This window comes from Centroberyx gerrardi, chromosome 7, assembly GCF_048128805.1.
Source record: "Centroberyx gerrardi isolate f3 chromosome 7, fCenGer3.hap1.cur.20231027, whole genome shotgun sequence".
In the NCBI taxonomy this organism is placed as follows: Eukaryota; Metazoa; Chordata; class Actinopteri; order Beryciformes; family Berycidae; genus Centroberyx; species Centroberyx gerrardi.
In genome coordinates, this window is record NC_136003.1 from 12,771,050 (window position 1) to 12,790,426 (window position 19,377).

Genomic DNA, 19,377 nt, shown 5'->3' on the forward strand with positions numbered 1-19,377 from the left:
CTGCCTAATATTGTGGAAGCAGCAGAAGAGGAGAAACATGAAGTTAGGGAAGCACTATTTGCTCCCACACCTTCAAACCAAACAGGGTGTCATCAGCGACAACATATACCGTAACATCCACACATTTAATTTAAAGTAGGTGAAGAATTGCTCGTATTTCCAATTAAAAATGGTTGTCTTGTGATTCCAGCCAAACGATTCCCTTTAATGGCTTTTCCTCACTGTGTAGCCAACATTAGCATGATGGAAGCCACCTGTGGGAACATAATTATGCAGCACATTTTCTTGCTTGGTTTACCATCTACTGACAAGCATGCCAATTTTCTCTCAGTGGGGACTAATAGGTAAAGCTTTCTTTGTAGAAGGGGCTTACATAACATCTTCTGAAACAGCTTACAATGTATACAGCATTCATAATTCATTTATAAAACATTTATGGAGCATGATTACATAACAGACTTTAAAAGAAAAAACTCCTTAGACAAATGTAATGTTAACTTTATTATGTATCTAGATTGACAAGATTTGCATTATCATCAGACGCATTTCCATTTGTAATGTCCACTTATGACTGTGTCATTCAACATGTCATGAGCCTGATGTGAACGGAAAGTTCACATCAGGCTCATGGCTCATTTTGTTCCAAAATAAGATATCCAAAAATGACACCCACTCTCCCATTTTTGAAAAACATTTGTCTATCATTTTAAGACTAACAAAGGAATCAATTGAAAAAAAAAGAAGATGCTGAGAATAAATGAGTGTATTTAATGGTGTGTGAGTGTTGTGGAGAAGTTTTTCTATGTTTTGTTTCATTGCCCCGCTGGTTACTGGTTGGTCATTTGTTCAAATCATGTCTACACAACACATTCTGCAGATTTGGGATTGAGTGCTGGCTACTGTTGGGGAAATTTCCTCTCCATCAGAGTGTTCGTATTCGCAATTTCTGGAAATAATGCTAATCTATATCGAGGAAAATCTAATAGGCTACATGAACAGCGGCTATGGGGTGAAGAGGGTTAACAGGTGTAGCCCATTCTCTCATGCTCCTTTACAGCATATGGAATTTATAGGAGGTGATAGTAGTGAAAGACTCGCCCCTCTGCTGTAGAGATGAATACTCTAGGATGGGAACACTGCCTCCTTGTGGCTAACAGGAGGAACTGGAGGCACATCTGACTTTGAACAACTCACAAGTTACAGTGTGTATTCAGTCACCAGCGCATGAAAATATGAAAATATGAAATCTAAATATAACAATACTGAATGAACAAAATGGCAATTTCAGTTTTTCTGTTTTTAAAGCATTACATTCCAGAAATGTATATTCAAAGTGATAAATTACAGTATATGTGACAGTATCAGTCTCTCTTTATTCTCATTAGTTCTGGATGATAACGCTGGAATAGTGCAGTGCTTGTCTCTGGAACAGACATGCTGCCTTTCTCCGAGTGAAGCACATAAGCTGTCAGACTGTATCTTTTATTAGATAAGTGCTGTGCTGCCATCAAGTGGGGAAGTTTGATTCCAAAGATGGAACTAGGCCTCTACCAGGGCTCTGAAACCATGTGCCATGAGGGGCTGAGAGTCTGCAGGTTTTCATCCCAACCAAACACTACACCAGATTTCACTGATGAGTTCCTCCTCTCTGGTTGAAGTCGTGCTAATCAGTGAAATCAGCTGCTGCAGTCTCAGCCTTCCATGGGCACACGGTTGCTTATTCTTGTTATAGGGCTTTGCTTCTTTTCAAAAGAATTACAGCGCATCTTTAAAATCAAACTTCCCCACTTGATGGCAGTATTGTACAACAATTACAAGTAGTAGTTGACATTTCAATGGATGGAAACAAAAGTTCCACTACACCGAACCCAAATAATTCTGTGTTTCATTGGTTCATTTTAATTTCTCATATGTCATATTTGAACTTTTCTTCATGCCTGGTGCCTGGGTGGTATGTGCAGTTCCTTTTACATGATGAATTTCGCCATGAGGGTTCCCACCATGATACAGATCCACTGCAGTTTGACGCTGCTTCCTGATGACGTGTTGCGTGCTGCTGGCTTCGTCACATCTAGCTTCTGACTGGAGAGATACTTCATGCTAGCAGGTATCCACAGGGAGCAGTTGTAAGGCTGGCTCATATTTCCAGGCTGGATCTTTAGGGTGCTCTTCACATTGTACAGTCCATGTTGGTCCTGCTCTGTCTGTGTGGTGGATGAGTCTGTTAGGTTGGAGCTTCCCTGCAGCCAGTGGACCGTCCCGTCGGGGTAAACTCCATGGAACTGACACTCAACGTGAGACTGATTGTTGGAGAAGTCAAAACTTCCAAGGCATTCTGTGAAGATCAGGGACTGTTTTAGAAAGATGATACAAGACAATGAAGACTGTCTAGAAAAATGCTATCAGACATTTTCACTGGTTTTATATTCACTGGTGTTTTACATGTTCAGTCTTTCCAGATTCTGTATTTTAGGTGTGAGTTCACTGAAAAAATCATGAAATCATATTTCCTTTTCCCTCCAAAGTATGTGGAAAAAATCTGCCAACTGCCCCAGTGGCATATTTTTTCGTCCCATCTGATATGAAAATAAAACTTGGGTGACTCAACTCACCTTCTAGTGTCACAACAGTTCTGTTGTTCTTTACTCCGAGACTGGAGTACAGTTTGCAGATGTACTCTCCCTGGTTGGCTGGCATCATGTTGGTGAGCGTCAGAGTGAGCCTGTGCCTGAGCCAGTGCTTGTTGAGACGCTCTGCTTTGCTTTCACACAAAACTTCGCGGTCAAATTTGCCATCGTCAAGTTGACACAGGTGTTTTGATTCCGCAGTCATCCAGGCAAATTTCTTGATATCGAATTCGCTTGATGAGCTGACATCACATTCCAGAGTCACGTTCTTACCACACTGTGCCACTACCTGAGGGCTGGTCTGCAGCTCCAGTTCTCTGGTTGACTGACGAATGAATGAATTGTTGGAGAGATGGATGACTGGATTGGGAGAGAGAGAGGCCATAATGAATCAATCCTGCAAATCATTTCTTTAGTTTGTTTCTTAGAGCATCATTCAACACACACCCATCTTCTCATGAATCTGTTTTCATGTCTGCTCTAATGAAGGTCTACTGTTTGCATATTTCTTCTCTTACAGAGGGCAAGACACAACTTGAGTTTTTTTCCCCTCCTGAATAACTTTTTTTAAATCCACATTGTGATGCGCTTCATCCTTTCTTAAAGAATATCAACACACAAAAAGTCATCCTTGCATAAAACGAAGAAGAATTTCTGACAATTTTTTTGAGCACACCAAACATTTCTTTTCATACCACTGAAGAAAAACACTCACCGTCGCTGCTGCCGACTACTGAAGTGAACCAGACGATGGAAACCCAGCCAAGAACGAACTCTGTCCTCGCACGCAATGTGAAGCTCAATTCCTTAAACTTGAAATCAATATTTTTCAGATTAGATGAACCAAATCAAAGCCAACTAGATGAACACAACATGAAGCATAACAAGTTTGTTTATACTTACCATGATGTTCCTCTGAATACACTGCTAATAAATGTGCTTATTTCATCCAGTCAAGGCCTTCTCCAATAGAATAAACACATATCAGTGAAAGGTTAGCTCCGTTTAAGTTTACTTAATTCAACGTGCGTGAGTCAAAGAGAGGCTTTGTGTGTGACAGAGAGTCCGCTGACTCTTCCTCAGCACTTCAGGTCATGTAGCATCAAGTTTACACTTGAACGTGTGTAGACAAGCCATTAGCCCGCTCAGGAATGAGTGGTGAACAATGATAAAGATTGAGAGTCAGAGTGGAGCTTCAGTTACCTGATATCAATCCTGTCTTGCTTACAGAGGTGGAAAGTAACTAAGTACATTTACTCGAATACTGTACTTAAGTACAATTTTGAGGTACTTGTACTTTACTTGAGTATTACCATTGTATGCTACTTCTACTCCACTACATTTCAGAGGGAAATATTGTACTTTTTACTCCACTACCTTTATTTGATAACTTAAGTTACTAGTTACTTTGCAGATTCAGATTATTAATACAAAATATAATCAACTAATAAATTGTGATGTATTATTATAGATTACTGTAAGCTACCCAGCAGTATATAAAGTAGTGGAAATCAGCCCCACCTTTTCCAGCTGCAACATTAAAGTGATGCTTACACATTAATGCATCAATAATTATAATTCAATAATATAATATATACTGTATTATTCTGAAATGGGCCATTCTGCATAATGAGTACTTTTACTTTTGTTGCTTTAAGTACATTTTGATGCTAATACTTTTGTACTTTTACTTAAGTAACATTTTGAATGCAGGACTTTTACTTGTAACAGAGTATTTTTATACTGTGGTATTAATACTTTTATTTAAGTAAAAGATCTGAGTACTTCTTCCACCACTGCTTGTTTATAAAACCCTGAACTTGTTTAGATCGTCTAAGGGAAAATATTTTGATGCTCATAGTCTAATCCTTTCATATTCTTTTTACAGGTTATCTCGGCTAGTAAATATATCATAGAAACTGTTTTCTTTTCTCAAGCTTTTAGCTTATATTTTATTCTGGGTAAGCATACTGTTAGAGTTATTTTTATCTCTAAAATACAGACAATATGTGTGCAATTAATAATTTCTAAATACGTATGTATATTGTTCATAGTTCATCAGTATTCCAGATTGAACCGGTTTTGTTCAAATCTCTACCAAGACAAGAATCTCCATCAGCCCCATGGCCAAGCACACATCCTCATGCCTCTTTTACTGCCAAGAGCAATCTTTCCACTAGTTTTGTTGCAATGTAAACACAGTAAACAATTCTGTCTCTCCCTGCATTTAAAATAAGACAAGTCCCAGAGGTTAGACATAAACATCTTAACAGTTTTGAAGGTCAGTGTTGCTGATTCCATTTGATTTTCTCTGTTTACAATTTCCTCTGAAAGCAATGAGCAATCCTCCTTGCGACACCCACACATTACAGTTGGATTGAGTTTGTGCTGCTCTGGGTAGATTAAACAATTGCCATTGTTGCTGCAGTTATTGTTGAGGCACGCAGAGAGAAAAACACAGAAGGTGGGCGTTCATCTGGCAGCAGGCCGATTGATCAAAATTACTGCACTGTATTTCCTTCAGAATGAGTGAATTTGGTTAAACAAAACAAAAGGAAAGCCTGTCCAACGAGACAGCCATATAGCCGAGTCACAGATTAGCAGCAACACCAAACAAGTTTCCCACTAAACTTGGGGTTGAGAATAATCATTCATATTTTCCCTAGTGTCAGTAGCAGGTCTCAGACTAAATGCACTGACTGCATCAATGTTAGATTTCTCATTGAACTCCCGCACTCCTCTATTGACTTGTTTTTTGAACGTTCAGCTCTGTCCATAATTTGGACTCCTATTGTAAAAGCTTCTTTTTAATCACCCAGCGGTAATAAGAGCTTCTGTGGGTCTTGCCAGAAAATGCATCGAAAAGAGAGATTGGCTTTGAGCAGTAATTACAGTCCACATCTAATCACAGCAGCATTAAAACTGACCAGCTGTATGAAAGACAGCATATCAGCCTCTACTCAGGGGGGGCATTCAAATCTCTATCCTCACTGATAAAACTAATGACAGCATTACCCTTCAAATAGGATGGGCCAGAACCATCATAATGGCTTTTACTAAATGAACTCCAAAGTAATCACTTTCTTCATCCGTTTTTCAGGCTGTGGTTGATAAGAAGTCCTCCGGCATGACGAACAGGCTGATATTTTTCTACTGCTAATTCATCATGTTATTCATTAAAGGTCACATGTTGGGTTTCAAAAGATGTGTGCTGGCACTCTTATGGACCTATGATGTCCTCATGAGGGACAATTAGCACACACACACACACACACACACACGATGATAATTACTCATGTAATGACTACTACGCTACTGTAAAGACTGTTGTTTTCTATAATACACTCATCTTGATGCCACTAAGATTGATTGCAAAATGCCACTCCTGTTTTTTCTCCTTTCTTCTCCTTTATACTCCTGTCCCTGATGGCATCAGGTTCATCTGAATCATAACGGAAACAGCCTGTTGTGCTTTTAACCATGTGTGGTTATGGCATGGAGGAGATTCTGATCTCCCAGTGTTGTGCAATCCTTCTCACCCTGACTCATTCAACATGCTAAACCTCTGGGAGGTGATGACATCATGTTTTTAAGGTGGGACTTGAGTTTGGGGCGTTGGTGTGAAGACTGAGTTACATTTTTACAAGAACTTTACAACAACTTTATACCAGCTTGGCAAAGTAAAGAAGACATGACATTTTGGATTGTATAGTTTTTGTGTTGAACAACACAGCAAAATCCTTTCTATTACCTGGTCATTAGCGGTTGAACATTGTGTTCATCAGGAAGGAGTTTTTTTTGCTGGGTAGTGTCTTTTTGGAGCAAACAATGACAGCAACAAGTGTTTACATAACAGATTTTGTAATGTAGCAATTAGTTGAATTTGGTTGAGCTGTCATAGCTTGCCCAAGAATATTCTGCTGTTATGCCAAATAAACAAACTGTACTGGCTGTAATTAAATTTATGTAAGATAACAGACATGAATGCTGGGCCAATTTCCCAGATCCCGATTCCAAGCTAAAAGCCGCAGGCATATTCCTTGGTTCAAGAAGCACTTCAACTCCTGTTCACCGTAAATCATGTTTTTTCTGTTAATCACCTGTCATTAATATAAATAGATTTATCTGTCATTTTGTGAATCACAGTGTAACATTGGCCCTCAGGATATGTTGGATTTGCAATTTATTATTGCACATTTCAAAACCACAGAAAAGTTCCTTCCATTTCTCCTACAGCATGCAGTTTTAGAGCAAACAGCATATTTTATTTGCCTTTGATTACGGTCTTGTGGAACAGAGTTTTACTGTCAGCGCAGTGAAGCAGGCCCTTAATTCAGAGATATAAAAAGCAAGCAATCTGTTGCCATCAGCTTGATACTGGCGGGAAATGTAACAGAAATTACATTCCTCAAGGTGAGATGACCAGAGGCCAACATCTCCAAACGCCGTTGTGATCGAGTGTGAAAAGCTAGTCAGGCATTCCCCCCTTTCCTTCCTGCCATTACACCACAGAAATGACAAGTCACTCCTCCCAGGGGTAAACGAGGACAAGATGAAATATGGTTGAAATGAGTGAGGAAGTTGTTGAATTGTAACACTCCTCTTACTAGGCTGACAGACAGAGGCGAGAGGGGGCACGAACGTGTAAAACAAAGTTCCTCTCCTCAAGAAACAAAAACAAACGAGAAAATGTATGAGACTATTTTTTCCAGATATGCGTCAAGAGTTCAAAGCAGTCCTGCTCAGGTTTGTCAGTGTTCAGTGTGGGGTTATCGCCTAGCCCGTTCCTCTCAGGTGAAAGACAGACAGGAGGGGGAGAAGCCAAAGATTACAGAAGGAGGAGGAGAGTGAAAGGACTGCTGAGCTCTGCACTTCCAGAAAAGTTTGTCTTTGATCTGTCAGAATCATATTTTCACTTAAGAACCAAACATCCTCTGTTCCTGTCAGCCTTGGTCTACAGCATGACTGATGAAAAATAAGTTGTTAATGTCATTTGTATTTCCATTGCACTGTTAGATGCAGGTTGAAAAAGCACAGGTGCAGTCTTACACATCTTCACAGTGTGTTTTCCACTTTTAGTTTGGTTAAAAAGTTCAGAGTTAGCTACAGTATTTACCTGTCAAGCCTTGCAAACCTGCAAACATTTGTACAGAGCCTACTGCTGTTTTGCACTATCATGAGCTATATTGTATGAATCGTATTACAGTACAGTCAGCAGTGGTATCTATTCCTGTTTTGGCCAGAACAATATTTTCTCATCTCATCGTTGGGATCAAACACTAAATGATGGCAAGTAAACACAGTTCAAAGAGTCCAAGCCATTCCAGTGTGCAGATATTCTCACTGAAGCTTTTCCGCAGGACTTCTCCCTCACCCAGCAGTCTGGGAAAGATGCTGTTTGCCTCGAGGTCGAGCCTTCCATCCTAACTAGTGGAACCGCTTCTCTCATCTCTCTTTGCCTTGGGTGACAATAACCTGCAAACAGCGCGGCACTACAGAGAGAGATGCCCATCGCTTCTCACACACCTGTCAGGAGGCTAGAAGAGGGCTGCTGATGATAGAAGAGGAAATCAGCACCTAAGACTTTCTTTACTGCTCCTCAAAAGCCTGTGAACGGCTCCTTCTTTTGCTCAGAAGGTGAATAAGGCATTTAGGTGTTTTTCCATGCACTGCACAATAGTACCGCAAAGCATGGAGGAGGCCGAGCCCCACCAGAGATGGTGTTTGTCTTGATAAAATATAAAGGAGCCGGTTGTCTTTGAAGAATGTGTGTGTGTGTGTGTCTGAGAGTGTGTATGTATTTTTTGGTCGGTCGATTAGTCAGCCAGTCTGCCCTCATCCATGACTTGCAGTGACGCCAGTGTTTTGTTCATGCCGTCCTATTGACTCCCAAAGCCGCATTCAGTTATAACCACAGACTATACAACAGGCAACCATGAAACGTCTCACCCGGCTTCAGAAGAAAATGAAAGATATTTGAAAAAAAGACTGAAGTCCTTGGAGGATGTGACCCCTAGTCTGCTCTCTACCACCAACATCGCTGACACGGCTAAAGTCCGCAGATTAACTCCCCACTCTGTTGTTTCATGATATATAGAGTTATAGGCCTACATCTTATTCACAACCATTCTCAATATTCCGGTGAAAGTCTTGAAGCGTACAAAAGTACCAATGCATTTTGGTATTTCACTTCAGAGTGGGTGAAAAGTATCTACTTCATCTTCAAGAGAAAAAGTTGTTCCTGATTAGGGTAAGATAAGATTAAGTTTCCAAATTGCTATGTCATATTTCTCTGTATCAGTGGGCAAATAAATTTCACCCCCTCCATCTCAACTTGATTTTTTACAACCGACGGCACATTTGACATTTCAATGGCATTTTAATTGGTTGGCTACTTGGAAAGTAGAGTGTGTTATTTAAAGACCCAATAAAATGACACCTTTACTTCCTTGATTTGATGTATTCCTGTTGAAACAGGATGTTGGGGCGGGACATAACGTAGTGAGAGATCATTCAAAAGTCTAAACCAATGGAAGATGAGATTTTATTTGACGGGAGGGGTGGAGGGGTGGACTGTTCAAAAATCTGTGGTTTTATTGTTTGGAGTTTATATTTACGCCTAATGGTACAGCATGCGGTCACCATTAAAGATATACTGTTTTCCAGTTAGTAAAATAATGGGAATTCATTTCATGGGGATTTTAATAAAATGGTCGGAACTTTCTCTCAAATGTGGGAGTCAATATGGCGGCATCAACAGGGCAGTGATGTGACTGCAAGTCATGAAGCATTCTGATCCATCTGGCCACCACGTAATTCCAGTGCAACTGCCTCTGACTTGTCATTGGCTGTTCCAATAAGGCAAGAAAAAACAAACAAAATCAAGGGAAAATAACAAAAAAATAAAAAACAAAACAAAACAAGACGATAATGGATAGCCTTAATCAATTGCAAAGTAAAGGCAGAATCAGTACAGGGTCTGCACAGATCATTTCATATCGGCAAGACATTTTAACTAGCTATAGCTTTCCAAATATGGGGAACGAAATGTCTGAATGATTGCTAGCATACACAACACCATACTGCTTTTGTTGCTTAGCAATGTCAGGGATTTGTTTACGCAGCTGTTGATTTACTTAGCGTTACCTAGCCTAGCTAGCTAGCTAGCAAGATTGGTAACTAAGTCTGAGGCAAACATGACTATAAAATAACGTTACTTCCCTAAACTTTGACTACAATTGCTATTTTCTGTTGCACTAATCAGATAACACTGTATCATTTTAAAGCGTGTGGAAGGCAAACTGTAATGGGTATCATAAAATAGCTTATATTGACACATACAGTCATATTTTCCATGTGTTCATGTACTGTAGGTTGAAGGATCACCGGCGGGCCTATTTAACGAGGTCTTCTAGCTTGTCAGTGGTCTTCCAACTGGCTGTCGGGAATGGTTGCTATGATATTTAAAAGGCTTCTGCTAAAGGTCTATTCTTCAGGTTCTGAGTGGATGGCAAAGAGGAAGATTCACCCTAACCTGTGCTATCCCCCTTAGAAATGTATAGTTCCTCTCTGCCAGCCCCTGTCGTGCATCGCATGAAGAATGTCGGCTACACACATCTTTTAGTTGCTATGACATGCACAGCCACTTAGGTTTTAATGGAACTGAGACTTGATGGAACCCTATAAATGAACATAATAAGTTTCCTACACCCATATTAGGGCATCGCGAGTGCTGTGCCATTACTCTCAGTTACATTAATGGATGTTATGGACATTCATGGCAGTGCAATACAGGTGATCTATCTGTGAGCTTTCAGCTATCTGCTGAGAGCCCTTCTGTCAGGAATATCTGATCATGTGTACCCGGCTAGTGCTGCAGCACCGGCAGGATGGAGAGGAGGAAATGAAGACTTCAAATAAAATCTTCCCTTCTTTCGAGCCTCCATGATTGGAGTCAGAGTCAATGTCAAAAATCAATGTGGCTCACCATGGGATTGACAGTTAATTACAGATGATAAAAGCATGGCACAAGCTAGTCTCCCCCACTTGAAACATGTTGAATTACTATAATTAGACAGCTGCTAATGGGAATAAAAGCCATAGTCAAAGCAACGCTATGTATAGAAGCAGGCAACAGTCAGGGGTTGTTAGCTATATTGCCAATTTGTGTTTTCATTGTGTAGTAATGAGTTTAACTAGATGTTGATGTAACAAATGATCCCTGTTGAATGTAATAACTTTTGAAATGCAATTGAATCACCTTGTGGCCCCAGGCTCAAGTGTCTCTGTCTGTGAAAATGAAATCAGCAAGCATCCAGTTGAATATAGCTTTGTGATTGAATTTACTATGAGATTACTCACTGTGACTGCACCATTTACTCTCATGTTGCTGAATAAACAGGCACCGGAGCATTTGATATCACCTTCTGCCTCCACTGAAACAGCAGACTGCTTTTGCTTTGCATTTTTGTCTGTTTAGCCATATTAATCACAGTATAAATGATCCATTAGCCTATAGCTAGTAGATCAATAATGTTTGAGTCAGGCACCAAGAAGATACTGTTGGGCTGTCTGTCTGTCTGCAGGCAAATCTCTAGTGGCCTCACCAGATCCTACACCATCCAACCAGATCGGAACACCAAGGGGGGCCAAGCAACATCCAAGCAACATCAGCTAAACATGAGTCATTCAGATAAGAGTTTCTGCAAAGGTGATATTGATATTTTCATCTGTTCTCACTTTTACTATAGCTTTTAGGTTTTAGTCATATCCCAGTTTCATGACGCAGACTTGACTGTGCAGAAACCAACCATTTACGCTGTGCAAAAGTTCGAACAGGCAAAGTTGTAGGTACATCTAGCACTGACATAATGTGAGTGTCAGTAGAATTACTCCTGAAATGCACACGCCGTGTTTCCCCACCGCTGTCAGTTAAATTAGCTCCTTCCGTCCCTTGGAGTCTTGTTTATATCTTATGCAAATGTGGGAAAGGCTGTTCTGTTGTCTTTACCGTGAAAAATCATAATTCCCTGCCATGTTCCACTGCTCTCTGGCTCTCCCACTGAGAACATTTAATTGTCTGAGACATCATGTCAGTGTGTATAATTTGGCTTAAAAAGAATAAAATCACAAAGGAGTCGAGCTCAATCCAGACAAGGACACTGGAGACTGATGATGTTTATGAAATGCTTCAGCGGTTTGTCATTCGACTGGTTCGAGTGAAGGTTGGCGAAGACAGAGAGTTACGGAGCCCTGATGTACTGAGTCTACAGAGCAATAAACCACTTCAGGAGAACTCTGCTCCTCTAACTCCAACTCACACTGAGATTGAATTTGTTTCTCTAAGTATTTAACAGTGGTTCTTCACGGGCCTCGTTCCTACGATGGAGCCGGGGATCCAAAAGTGAATTCTCTGATTTTCTCCCAGATGCCTGGCAGACAAACAGCAGTAAAAACACTGGCTGGAGGCCAAAGGCTCGATATGTAGGATCCTCACTGCTTGACTGTTTTATTTCTACTCTGATCACAGCTACAAAGCCTCGGTGCAATTGAATTCTCATCCATTTTGCAATGAAGCCAGGGTGAAACTGAGCAGTTTTATCACACATAAGCCTGCGTTTTCCACTTCTCCATTTCCCCAGGTGTATCTTTTCTAGTTAAATAAATACATTGTTCAGTGCAATGTAATCACTTGTAAGAGTTCCTTGGCCTTCCCAAAGGGTCTGTTTCGGTTTCAAAGAGAGAGAGAGCGGGAAAGAGGAATTGCATTGGAAGCAAGGACTTAGGAGGCAAGTAGTCAAGTTTAGACAGGGAGAGAGAACAAGAGACAGAGAGAGAGAGAGAGAGAGAGAGAGAGAGAGTCAATATGTCAGTGGAATAGCAGATATGGTAGATGTAGTGGGGACTGGAGGACAAAGTGAAGCAGGAGAAGAAGAACAAGAACAGCAACAAGAAAAACAAGAGAAAAGAGATAAGAAAAGAAAATAAGAAGAAGAGGAAGTGAAGGGCCTCTGTGAGAGGCGGTGTCCTTAGGTAAACTCTCTGTCGGTGGTATCATGATTCTGCCTCTCTTCGTCAAAGGGTGCAAAAAGTGATCTCTGTTTCTATGACTACTCATTTATCTCTAAGAGCAATTTGCTCATTTTGTAGCCGCGGCTAGATATTGCTTTCATAGCAAGGGAGAATTTTTGGCAATCAGTTTTATATTGTACAGACACACGTACACACACAATCTACTTTCTGTTACAGATAACTCTTGCTGAGGTTTTCTGCCAGCCTGCCCAGCGCTGTGATGAAGATGAATACCAGTGATGCTGTTATTGTAAGTGAATGTGATCTGGCCAGTGATGCATTTTAAAGCAGAGCCGTTGCATAATGTCACGCTCTGCACCGCGAGCAGCAGAAGTCTCACTGGGCTATAGGCTAAGAGGCTATAGAGGCAACATGCAGTGAGCCAAGGCCCTGCTTGGTGAGTGTGAAAACAGTCGCCATGGCAACAGAGGATGCTGCTTGCTGTCCATTAGGCCTGCAGTGGATGTGGCCCTGACCGACTTGGAAAAGGACCGATCTCTCTCTTTTTTGTTTTTTTTTAGTCACTCGGTTTTCCTTTGTGTTTTCTCTCTCTTTCCTTGACCACCATGTCGATGATACTCATATCAGTATTTCTTTTTGTTTCTTACATTGATATAACTTTTTAAGACACATGGAAAAACCCAGAGATAAAAAAAAAAAAAAACAACTGAAAGACTATCAGGAACAAAAGTCAAGACGGTCATGTCAGTTTTCTTTCTCCATTTTTAGATTCAGCCCTGCAGCAACTGGCAATAACTTCCAGATAATGTAATAATTCGTCAATAATAGAATAAAATGTCCATCTAAATGAGTCTAAAATGTGATCAAACATTTTAATGTATTAAAGTGGTGGATTATGTAATGACATATTGAAACTGTAATGTTACACCCCTTATTATATGATAATTGCTGGTTTATGTACTAAGGTGTTACATTAACAGAAAAAGATTTATTACAATACTGAACATATTATTAAATTACCTGCCAATTTATTACATTTCTTAACATTTTAGAGAGTGTCACAAGTTATTACATTGTCCAGCGGTTATTACACTATCAGTTGCTACTAGCCCCTTCCCTGCAGCACTGATATCCACCATGCACTACATCGTTATAATATTCATCACAGCACAATGTACTATACATTGCAGTCGTCGCATCCCTCTCAGTGTATTCTGTATTTACTCCGATGGGAGACGCTGTTGCGCTGCTGTCTGCCCTTTTTCCCATGGCGCTATCCGCGGTGCTGAAATATATTCAGACACACCAAGGGAGGCAATTACATCATGCTTTTTTTTTTTTTTTTTTTTTAAATGTGCTAAATGTATTTTTAAATACTTTTTCCCTGTCTGTGATTAGGTCAATACTGATTTTTTTCTTCTTTTTTTTCAAAATTAATCTGTAGTTAGATCAGATTTAGGCTCATGACTCCAGAGTCCCAGACAGTTCATGTCGTGATGAATCATTCACTGCAAAAAAACACATCGCCGTCATTTAGTCTAGTATTGACTTTTTTGAGTTTTTGAGTTTCTCGAAAACAAGTGGAAAAGATGGCGGCGGCAGTTGAACAGTTTCGCTTGTTTCAATTTTTTTCTTGAAAAGCAGAAGGCAGATTACTTGTTTCAAGATACTGTCATTTGACTGAATAACATCGTTGAAACAAGTTGATGTGTATTGGAAACAAGTGAATTTATCTTGCCCCACTAGCAATTTTGTTTGACTTGTTTTCAAGAAAATGTGATTTTAAGACTCAAGACTAGATTAAAAAGCTTGTTAAATTGATTTTTTTCAGTGTTAGCACAGCTTCAGGGATGAGCTCAGTGTATGTTCTCGTCATCTTTAGGGAAAAGCCTTGACCAACTTTGCTTTACAATATGAATCAATAGATGGCGCTATCAGTAAACAGACCACAGCTGAGGAACAGTAAGCACTCGTATAATGAGAAGAGAAAGTCTGTGCGCCATCCAGTCAGTCCACACGCACTCAAGGAACTGAACAGTCCTGTAGGCGGTTGTTGCGCTCGACACGCGTCTGTGTTTCTGGGTCTTTGAACAAAACATTTCAAAATAAATAAATAAGTAAAGAAAAAACACCCCGTTTTTGTTGTAAGTCGCCACTACAGATCAGTCCACAAGCAGGAGGCGGACTAATCAACTCAGACAGCGTTGCTGCAGGACGCGCCGGCAGGATTCCGCTGAAGTTGCTCACAACACGCACAGCACGGATAATGGTCGGGCTGTGAACTTGGCATTTTCAACGCACTCTCCGTCTTTTCTCGGGACTCTGACTCAAAGTTATGGTTTTGACACCGTTTCCCAGAACGCCGTGCACAATGTTAGGGAGACCCGGCGCTTTCTCTGTCTATGGAAAATGACTGCAGCCAACACCGACCTTTCCATTATGGTGAGGAGATGTCTTCTGACTTTCAAACCATTCAGGTAAGCGGATATTCTAATTGACCCATTACGGTTAAAACCGTATTCATTATTGTCACCTCATTAACATTAACATTTTAAATAACCCTACATTCCCATATGTTGGCCATTCCGACGTTTGTTTTCCTTACACAGCATTTCTTATTAGCCTCAACCTGTCGAAAAAGAACTATAGTAGGCCTAATCCTATAATAGGCCTACATTTTATTGAAATAGGAATATTATAATATCATGGGAGATAAAAAAAAAAAATCCATTAAGTACGATAATGTCGCTATAAACGAACCACTGAGTGCCATAGACACGCTCTAAGTCCCTATAAGAAATTCTTGCTCTAAAGAAGTTCACATCATTGACTTTAATTGCAACAGCTGATGCCCATTGTACCACAATTAACGTTTGCTTGCGCAGCAAAAAGTTTTACCGCCAGCAGCAGCTGACGAATAGTGAAAGCAAATCAAGTAGCTCGAGACTTTCATGAAAACTTTAAGGTTGACAGGATGGACTGTATACAAGCTAGCTACTCGTACTCAACACGAGTTTGATAATTGGCACCAATAATGTCCACGCCAATTATCCACTCATGAGGCTCCCTGGTGTTTTGCAGCTTTCTGAATGAATGCAGTAGCAGCACATCGTCCATTGCAGAATTATATGGCTCAGCTCACAAGTGATTTGATGTTATGTTCCAGTGATGCTCATACACATCATTGGCTGGTACAGATGTATGTGTGTGTGTGTGTGTGTGTGTGTGTGTGCATAATAGAGAGAGGGAAAAAAATATCTATAGAAAGAGGGGGAAAAAATCTATCTGAAAGTACTTGCTTGTCTTGTGTGTGTTGTCTCACACAACCTACATGCCTGAGCACCAAAACCCCCCTTCTCACCATTACCCCAGATACTGGACAGTAATATGGTGCGGCAGTGCTCTCAGGCTCTAACTCCTATAAAGTATAAACCTTTCTCTGCAAAAGACAGGCTTTCTGTTTGAAGGACTAGTGCCACAACAGACTCAGAAGAGAGGGAGAAGTTGTATTCTGCCTGAGAAGAAGACAGGGAAGTAAGCTGTGGCGTGCAATGTGGAAATATGGCAATCTGTCCTCTATAAAGAGATTGTTTCAAAACATTTACATTTGCATGAAACGTTTTCTCAGTGGAACACTTGGAGCGCGCAGACGAGCCAGTTGTAAGCTAATCAGTCCAAAGCGTTTGTTTCAAAAGCCTAGCACTCAATAAATGTTTGCTGTGCTCACTGCACTCTCAAAAACTGCAGCCGTTCGTCTGTATTTTAATGCTTTTTTGGATGTTTGCTCACTGAACACAGTGTAATGCAGAAACCCATGCATGTGATGGTTCATTTGAGATGACACACTCAAGCGAGTATGCTGCACGTTTCTGTGGTTTGTTTGATGGGTACAACATGAACTTTGCTGACGAAAAATACAGCACATGCCCATACTCCATAAAGCCGGCCACAAAGGACCTAGGAAACAAAGTCATTTTATCTCAAAGTGAACTCTCTTGCAGCTCTTTGATTGTTAAATTGCAGCACATCCTCTGTCTCAAGATTTTCCCTACTTTTTTTTTCTCTCCCCCTCTTGTCCTTTACACCCCTTGCTCTTTTCTCATCTGTCCCTCCCCATGAGTTCTAACCTTCTCTCTTGCTCTCTGTCTGACTGCCCCCCCCCCCCCCCCCCCCCCGGTCTCCATCCCTCTCCTGCAGGATCTTTGTGGCGGGGATCGGCTTCTTCAGCCTGTGCTTCCTAATGACCTCCCTGGGGGGCCAGTTCTCGGCCAAGCGACCCGGAGACTCCCCCTTCACCGTGCGAGCCGAAGGTAAGCCTGCAGTCGCGTGTCAGTGCAGCTCGGCAGGCTCCGACTACAGTCGCTGTGCCCCGCGCTGGTAATGAACAGGCAGGAAACATGCTGGGAGCTTGGCGGGGCTTCCTTGATTGACTCCGGCGGGCTGACAGACCCCCTGAGTTTGCTCATCAGGAGTGGGTTGGGAGGAACTGCAGACTGGAGAGGCTCGCTCCCCTCTGCCCCCCTCTGCTCCCCTCTCTCCTCCACACCTTTGGTTTTTTTTACACCTACTGGGATTTCACCTCTTCCCAGTGCCTAAGTAACCTTTCTTTGACCCACATGAACTCATAAAATACACTTACAGCCTTTGAGTCTTCACCCCACAATACCTGGGGGGTAAAGACGTGTTTGAAATAATTGATTTCTGCTTTATTGAGCTTGTCAGCATTACGGGTGGAGTCCCATTAGCTGGCTACGTACTCCGCATGTTAAATGAAGCGTACCTGCAGCATTCCAGTAGCACATGGAGGGTCAACATGAAAAACATATTAAAATTAACAAAACAGCAGCATAACATCCCACTTCAGTGAAGGGCTCTAGTGGTTCTCTGCTGGTGTGGTGAGAATTTCCTGTAATGAAATCAATCCAGTCATTCCTAAGAGGACTACTACTATTACTACTAATAATAATAGTAATACATTTTATTCAGTGCTTTTTAAGATACTCAGACACTTTACATCAGCTCAAGGACAGAGAAAAAAGTCCAGTGACAATTGAAAGATTATCCTAATGGAATAAATCATATGTTCAACAGTGACTGCAATTTTAAAATGTGAGTCTTTAGAAGTGGACAAAGTAGGAGCATCCCTGAGCACCCTAGGGAGGCCATTTCAGAGGCTGAAGCCAAACTCTGGATTGGCCTCAGCACACCTGAGACAGCGGGAGGACATGTAGGTCGCGATGAGTGACTGTGATATGTGAGATGTGTGATGGAGCAGTGCAACGGAAAGCTTTGTAGATGATGAGAAGGATTTTGAAGATAACTGTGTTTGATGGGCGACTAGTGGAGTTGCTGGAGGACAGAGGTGATGTGATCATGGGACCCTGATTCGGTGATTTGCAACTTCATTCCTTGATGCATTGGTTTCTTAATGAGAGCTGTATCAGGATGACAACACTCAACAAAGCCGTGAGTGGTCACCTATTGGTTATGAAGAGGAAAGGCCCTTTAATGACCAGCTATAATGCTAATTGAGGTGCTTTCCAGTTCCTTTATAGAAATAAAAGGCCCAGATGATCACTGAAAAACATGTCAGTAGTTATTAGCATTGGCCCCGCCCTCACTGATCAGTGAACCAAAGCCATGCCAGAAAAAGAAACCTAAACTAATGCAGAGCTGCCGTCACTGAGAGAAATCGATTAGCTTTCTCAGCATGCTCTCTGTTTGTGCGATGTGCCTCTGCATATAAACCACAGTGGCACCAGCCGTTTGGGAGAGCCAATGTTAGCTTTTGGACTGTTGTCGCTCACCTTTTTATCGCCGCCTGGCATAATGTTGACACTGTGTCTCATCCTCTGTGACTATTATCAGCTGGCATGGAGCTGCGATCTATCACAAGCCACCCAAATCCCTCAGAACAAAGACCACAGTTTGTTCCTCAACTTTAGTTTGCATTTGTATTATTACACTGATCTCAATTTATAGCTAGATAAATGCGGTAACAGTGAACATGTTGCCCCCCTTGACTTATGCAGTCTCCCTCTGGGCCAATCAGTGACAAATATGTCACCTTGTGCCAGTCAAGTCCACCGTACCTTTCGGTTATTACAATTTTAAATTTTGGCCTGTAATTGCAGTAGTGAGATGCATCAGGTGCCATCATGGGGGAAATTTGAAGGACTTAGAGCGAGAGAGGGAGAGAAAGAGAGAGAGGGAGAAAAAAGGTAGAGAGGCTGGAGACAGGAGAGCTGTCTGATTAATTAACCACTCACAGGCTGCTGTCTAGGGAAGGCATCTGGCCCGCAGCTCATTAAACACCGCCTGCTAGCCAACCAGGGAGAGCCAGGCAATGTAAACTCTCAGCCTCTTTGTGTGTGTGTGTTTGAATGTGTGCGTGTTTGGGAATGGAAAGGAGAGGAGTGGGGGGGATAGGGAGTTAGTGTAATGAATGGGCAGGGATGAGATGTTCAGTGGAGCAGCACCTTGATAGTACCAATACTATACACACCCAGTCAGCCTATTCTACCGGACCCCTAAGAGAGCTGCAGAGAGCTGGTTGACTGTGTAAGCGGCTCTTTTGGGTGCATGCAATGCACTTGCACTCATGTTGCCAGTCACAGCACGCACATTTGCTACATGTACCCGTGCATAAAATGTAAAAATCACATAAATCCAGCGCATGCAAATCACAGCATTTAGAATTTGAAAGGGGAGACAAAAA

The 19,377-nt window shown here is 41.4% G+C and overlaps 2 protein-coding genes across 2 annotated transcripts in view; one reads left to right on the forward strand and one right to left on the reverse strand.

Annotated features, from left to right (window-relative positions):
• Window positions 1-481: 481 nt before the first annotated feature.
• On the reverse strand, window positions 482-3,705 carry LOC139921901 (uncharacterized). The gene is made up of 4 exons (XM_071912288.2): window positions 3,531-3,705; window positions 3,343-3,439; window positions 2,613-2,987; window positions 482-2,335 (listed from the first exon to the last, which is right to left on the reverse strand). Exons 1-4 carry the CDS (start codon window positions 3,531-3,533, stop codon window positions 1,968-1,970), a joined length of 843 nt encoding a protein of 280 aa, XP_071768389.2. The 5' UTR covers window positions 3,534-3,705; the 3' UTR covers window positions 482-1,967.
• An 11,363-nt stretch (window positions 3,706-15,068) lies between these two features.
• The window catches only part of mgat5b (alpha-1,6-mannosylglycoprotein 6-beta-N-acetylglucosaminyltransferase B), a 55,964-nt gene continuing 51,655 nt past the window's right edge, over window positions 15,069-19,377 (forward strand). The window contains exons 1-2 of the mRNA XM_078284509.1: window positions 15,069-15,136; window positions 16,857-16,969. Coding sequence (XP_078140635.1) covers window positions 15,069-15,136; window positions 16,857-16,969 — 181 coding nt within the window. The remainder of the gene's footprint in view (window positions 15,137-16,856; window positions 16,970-19,377) is intronic.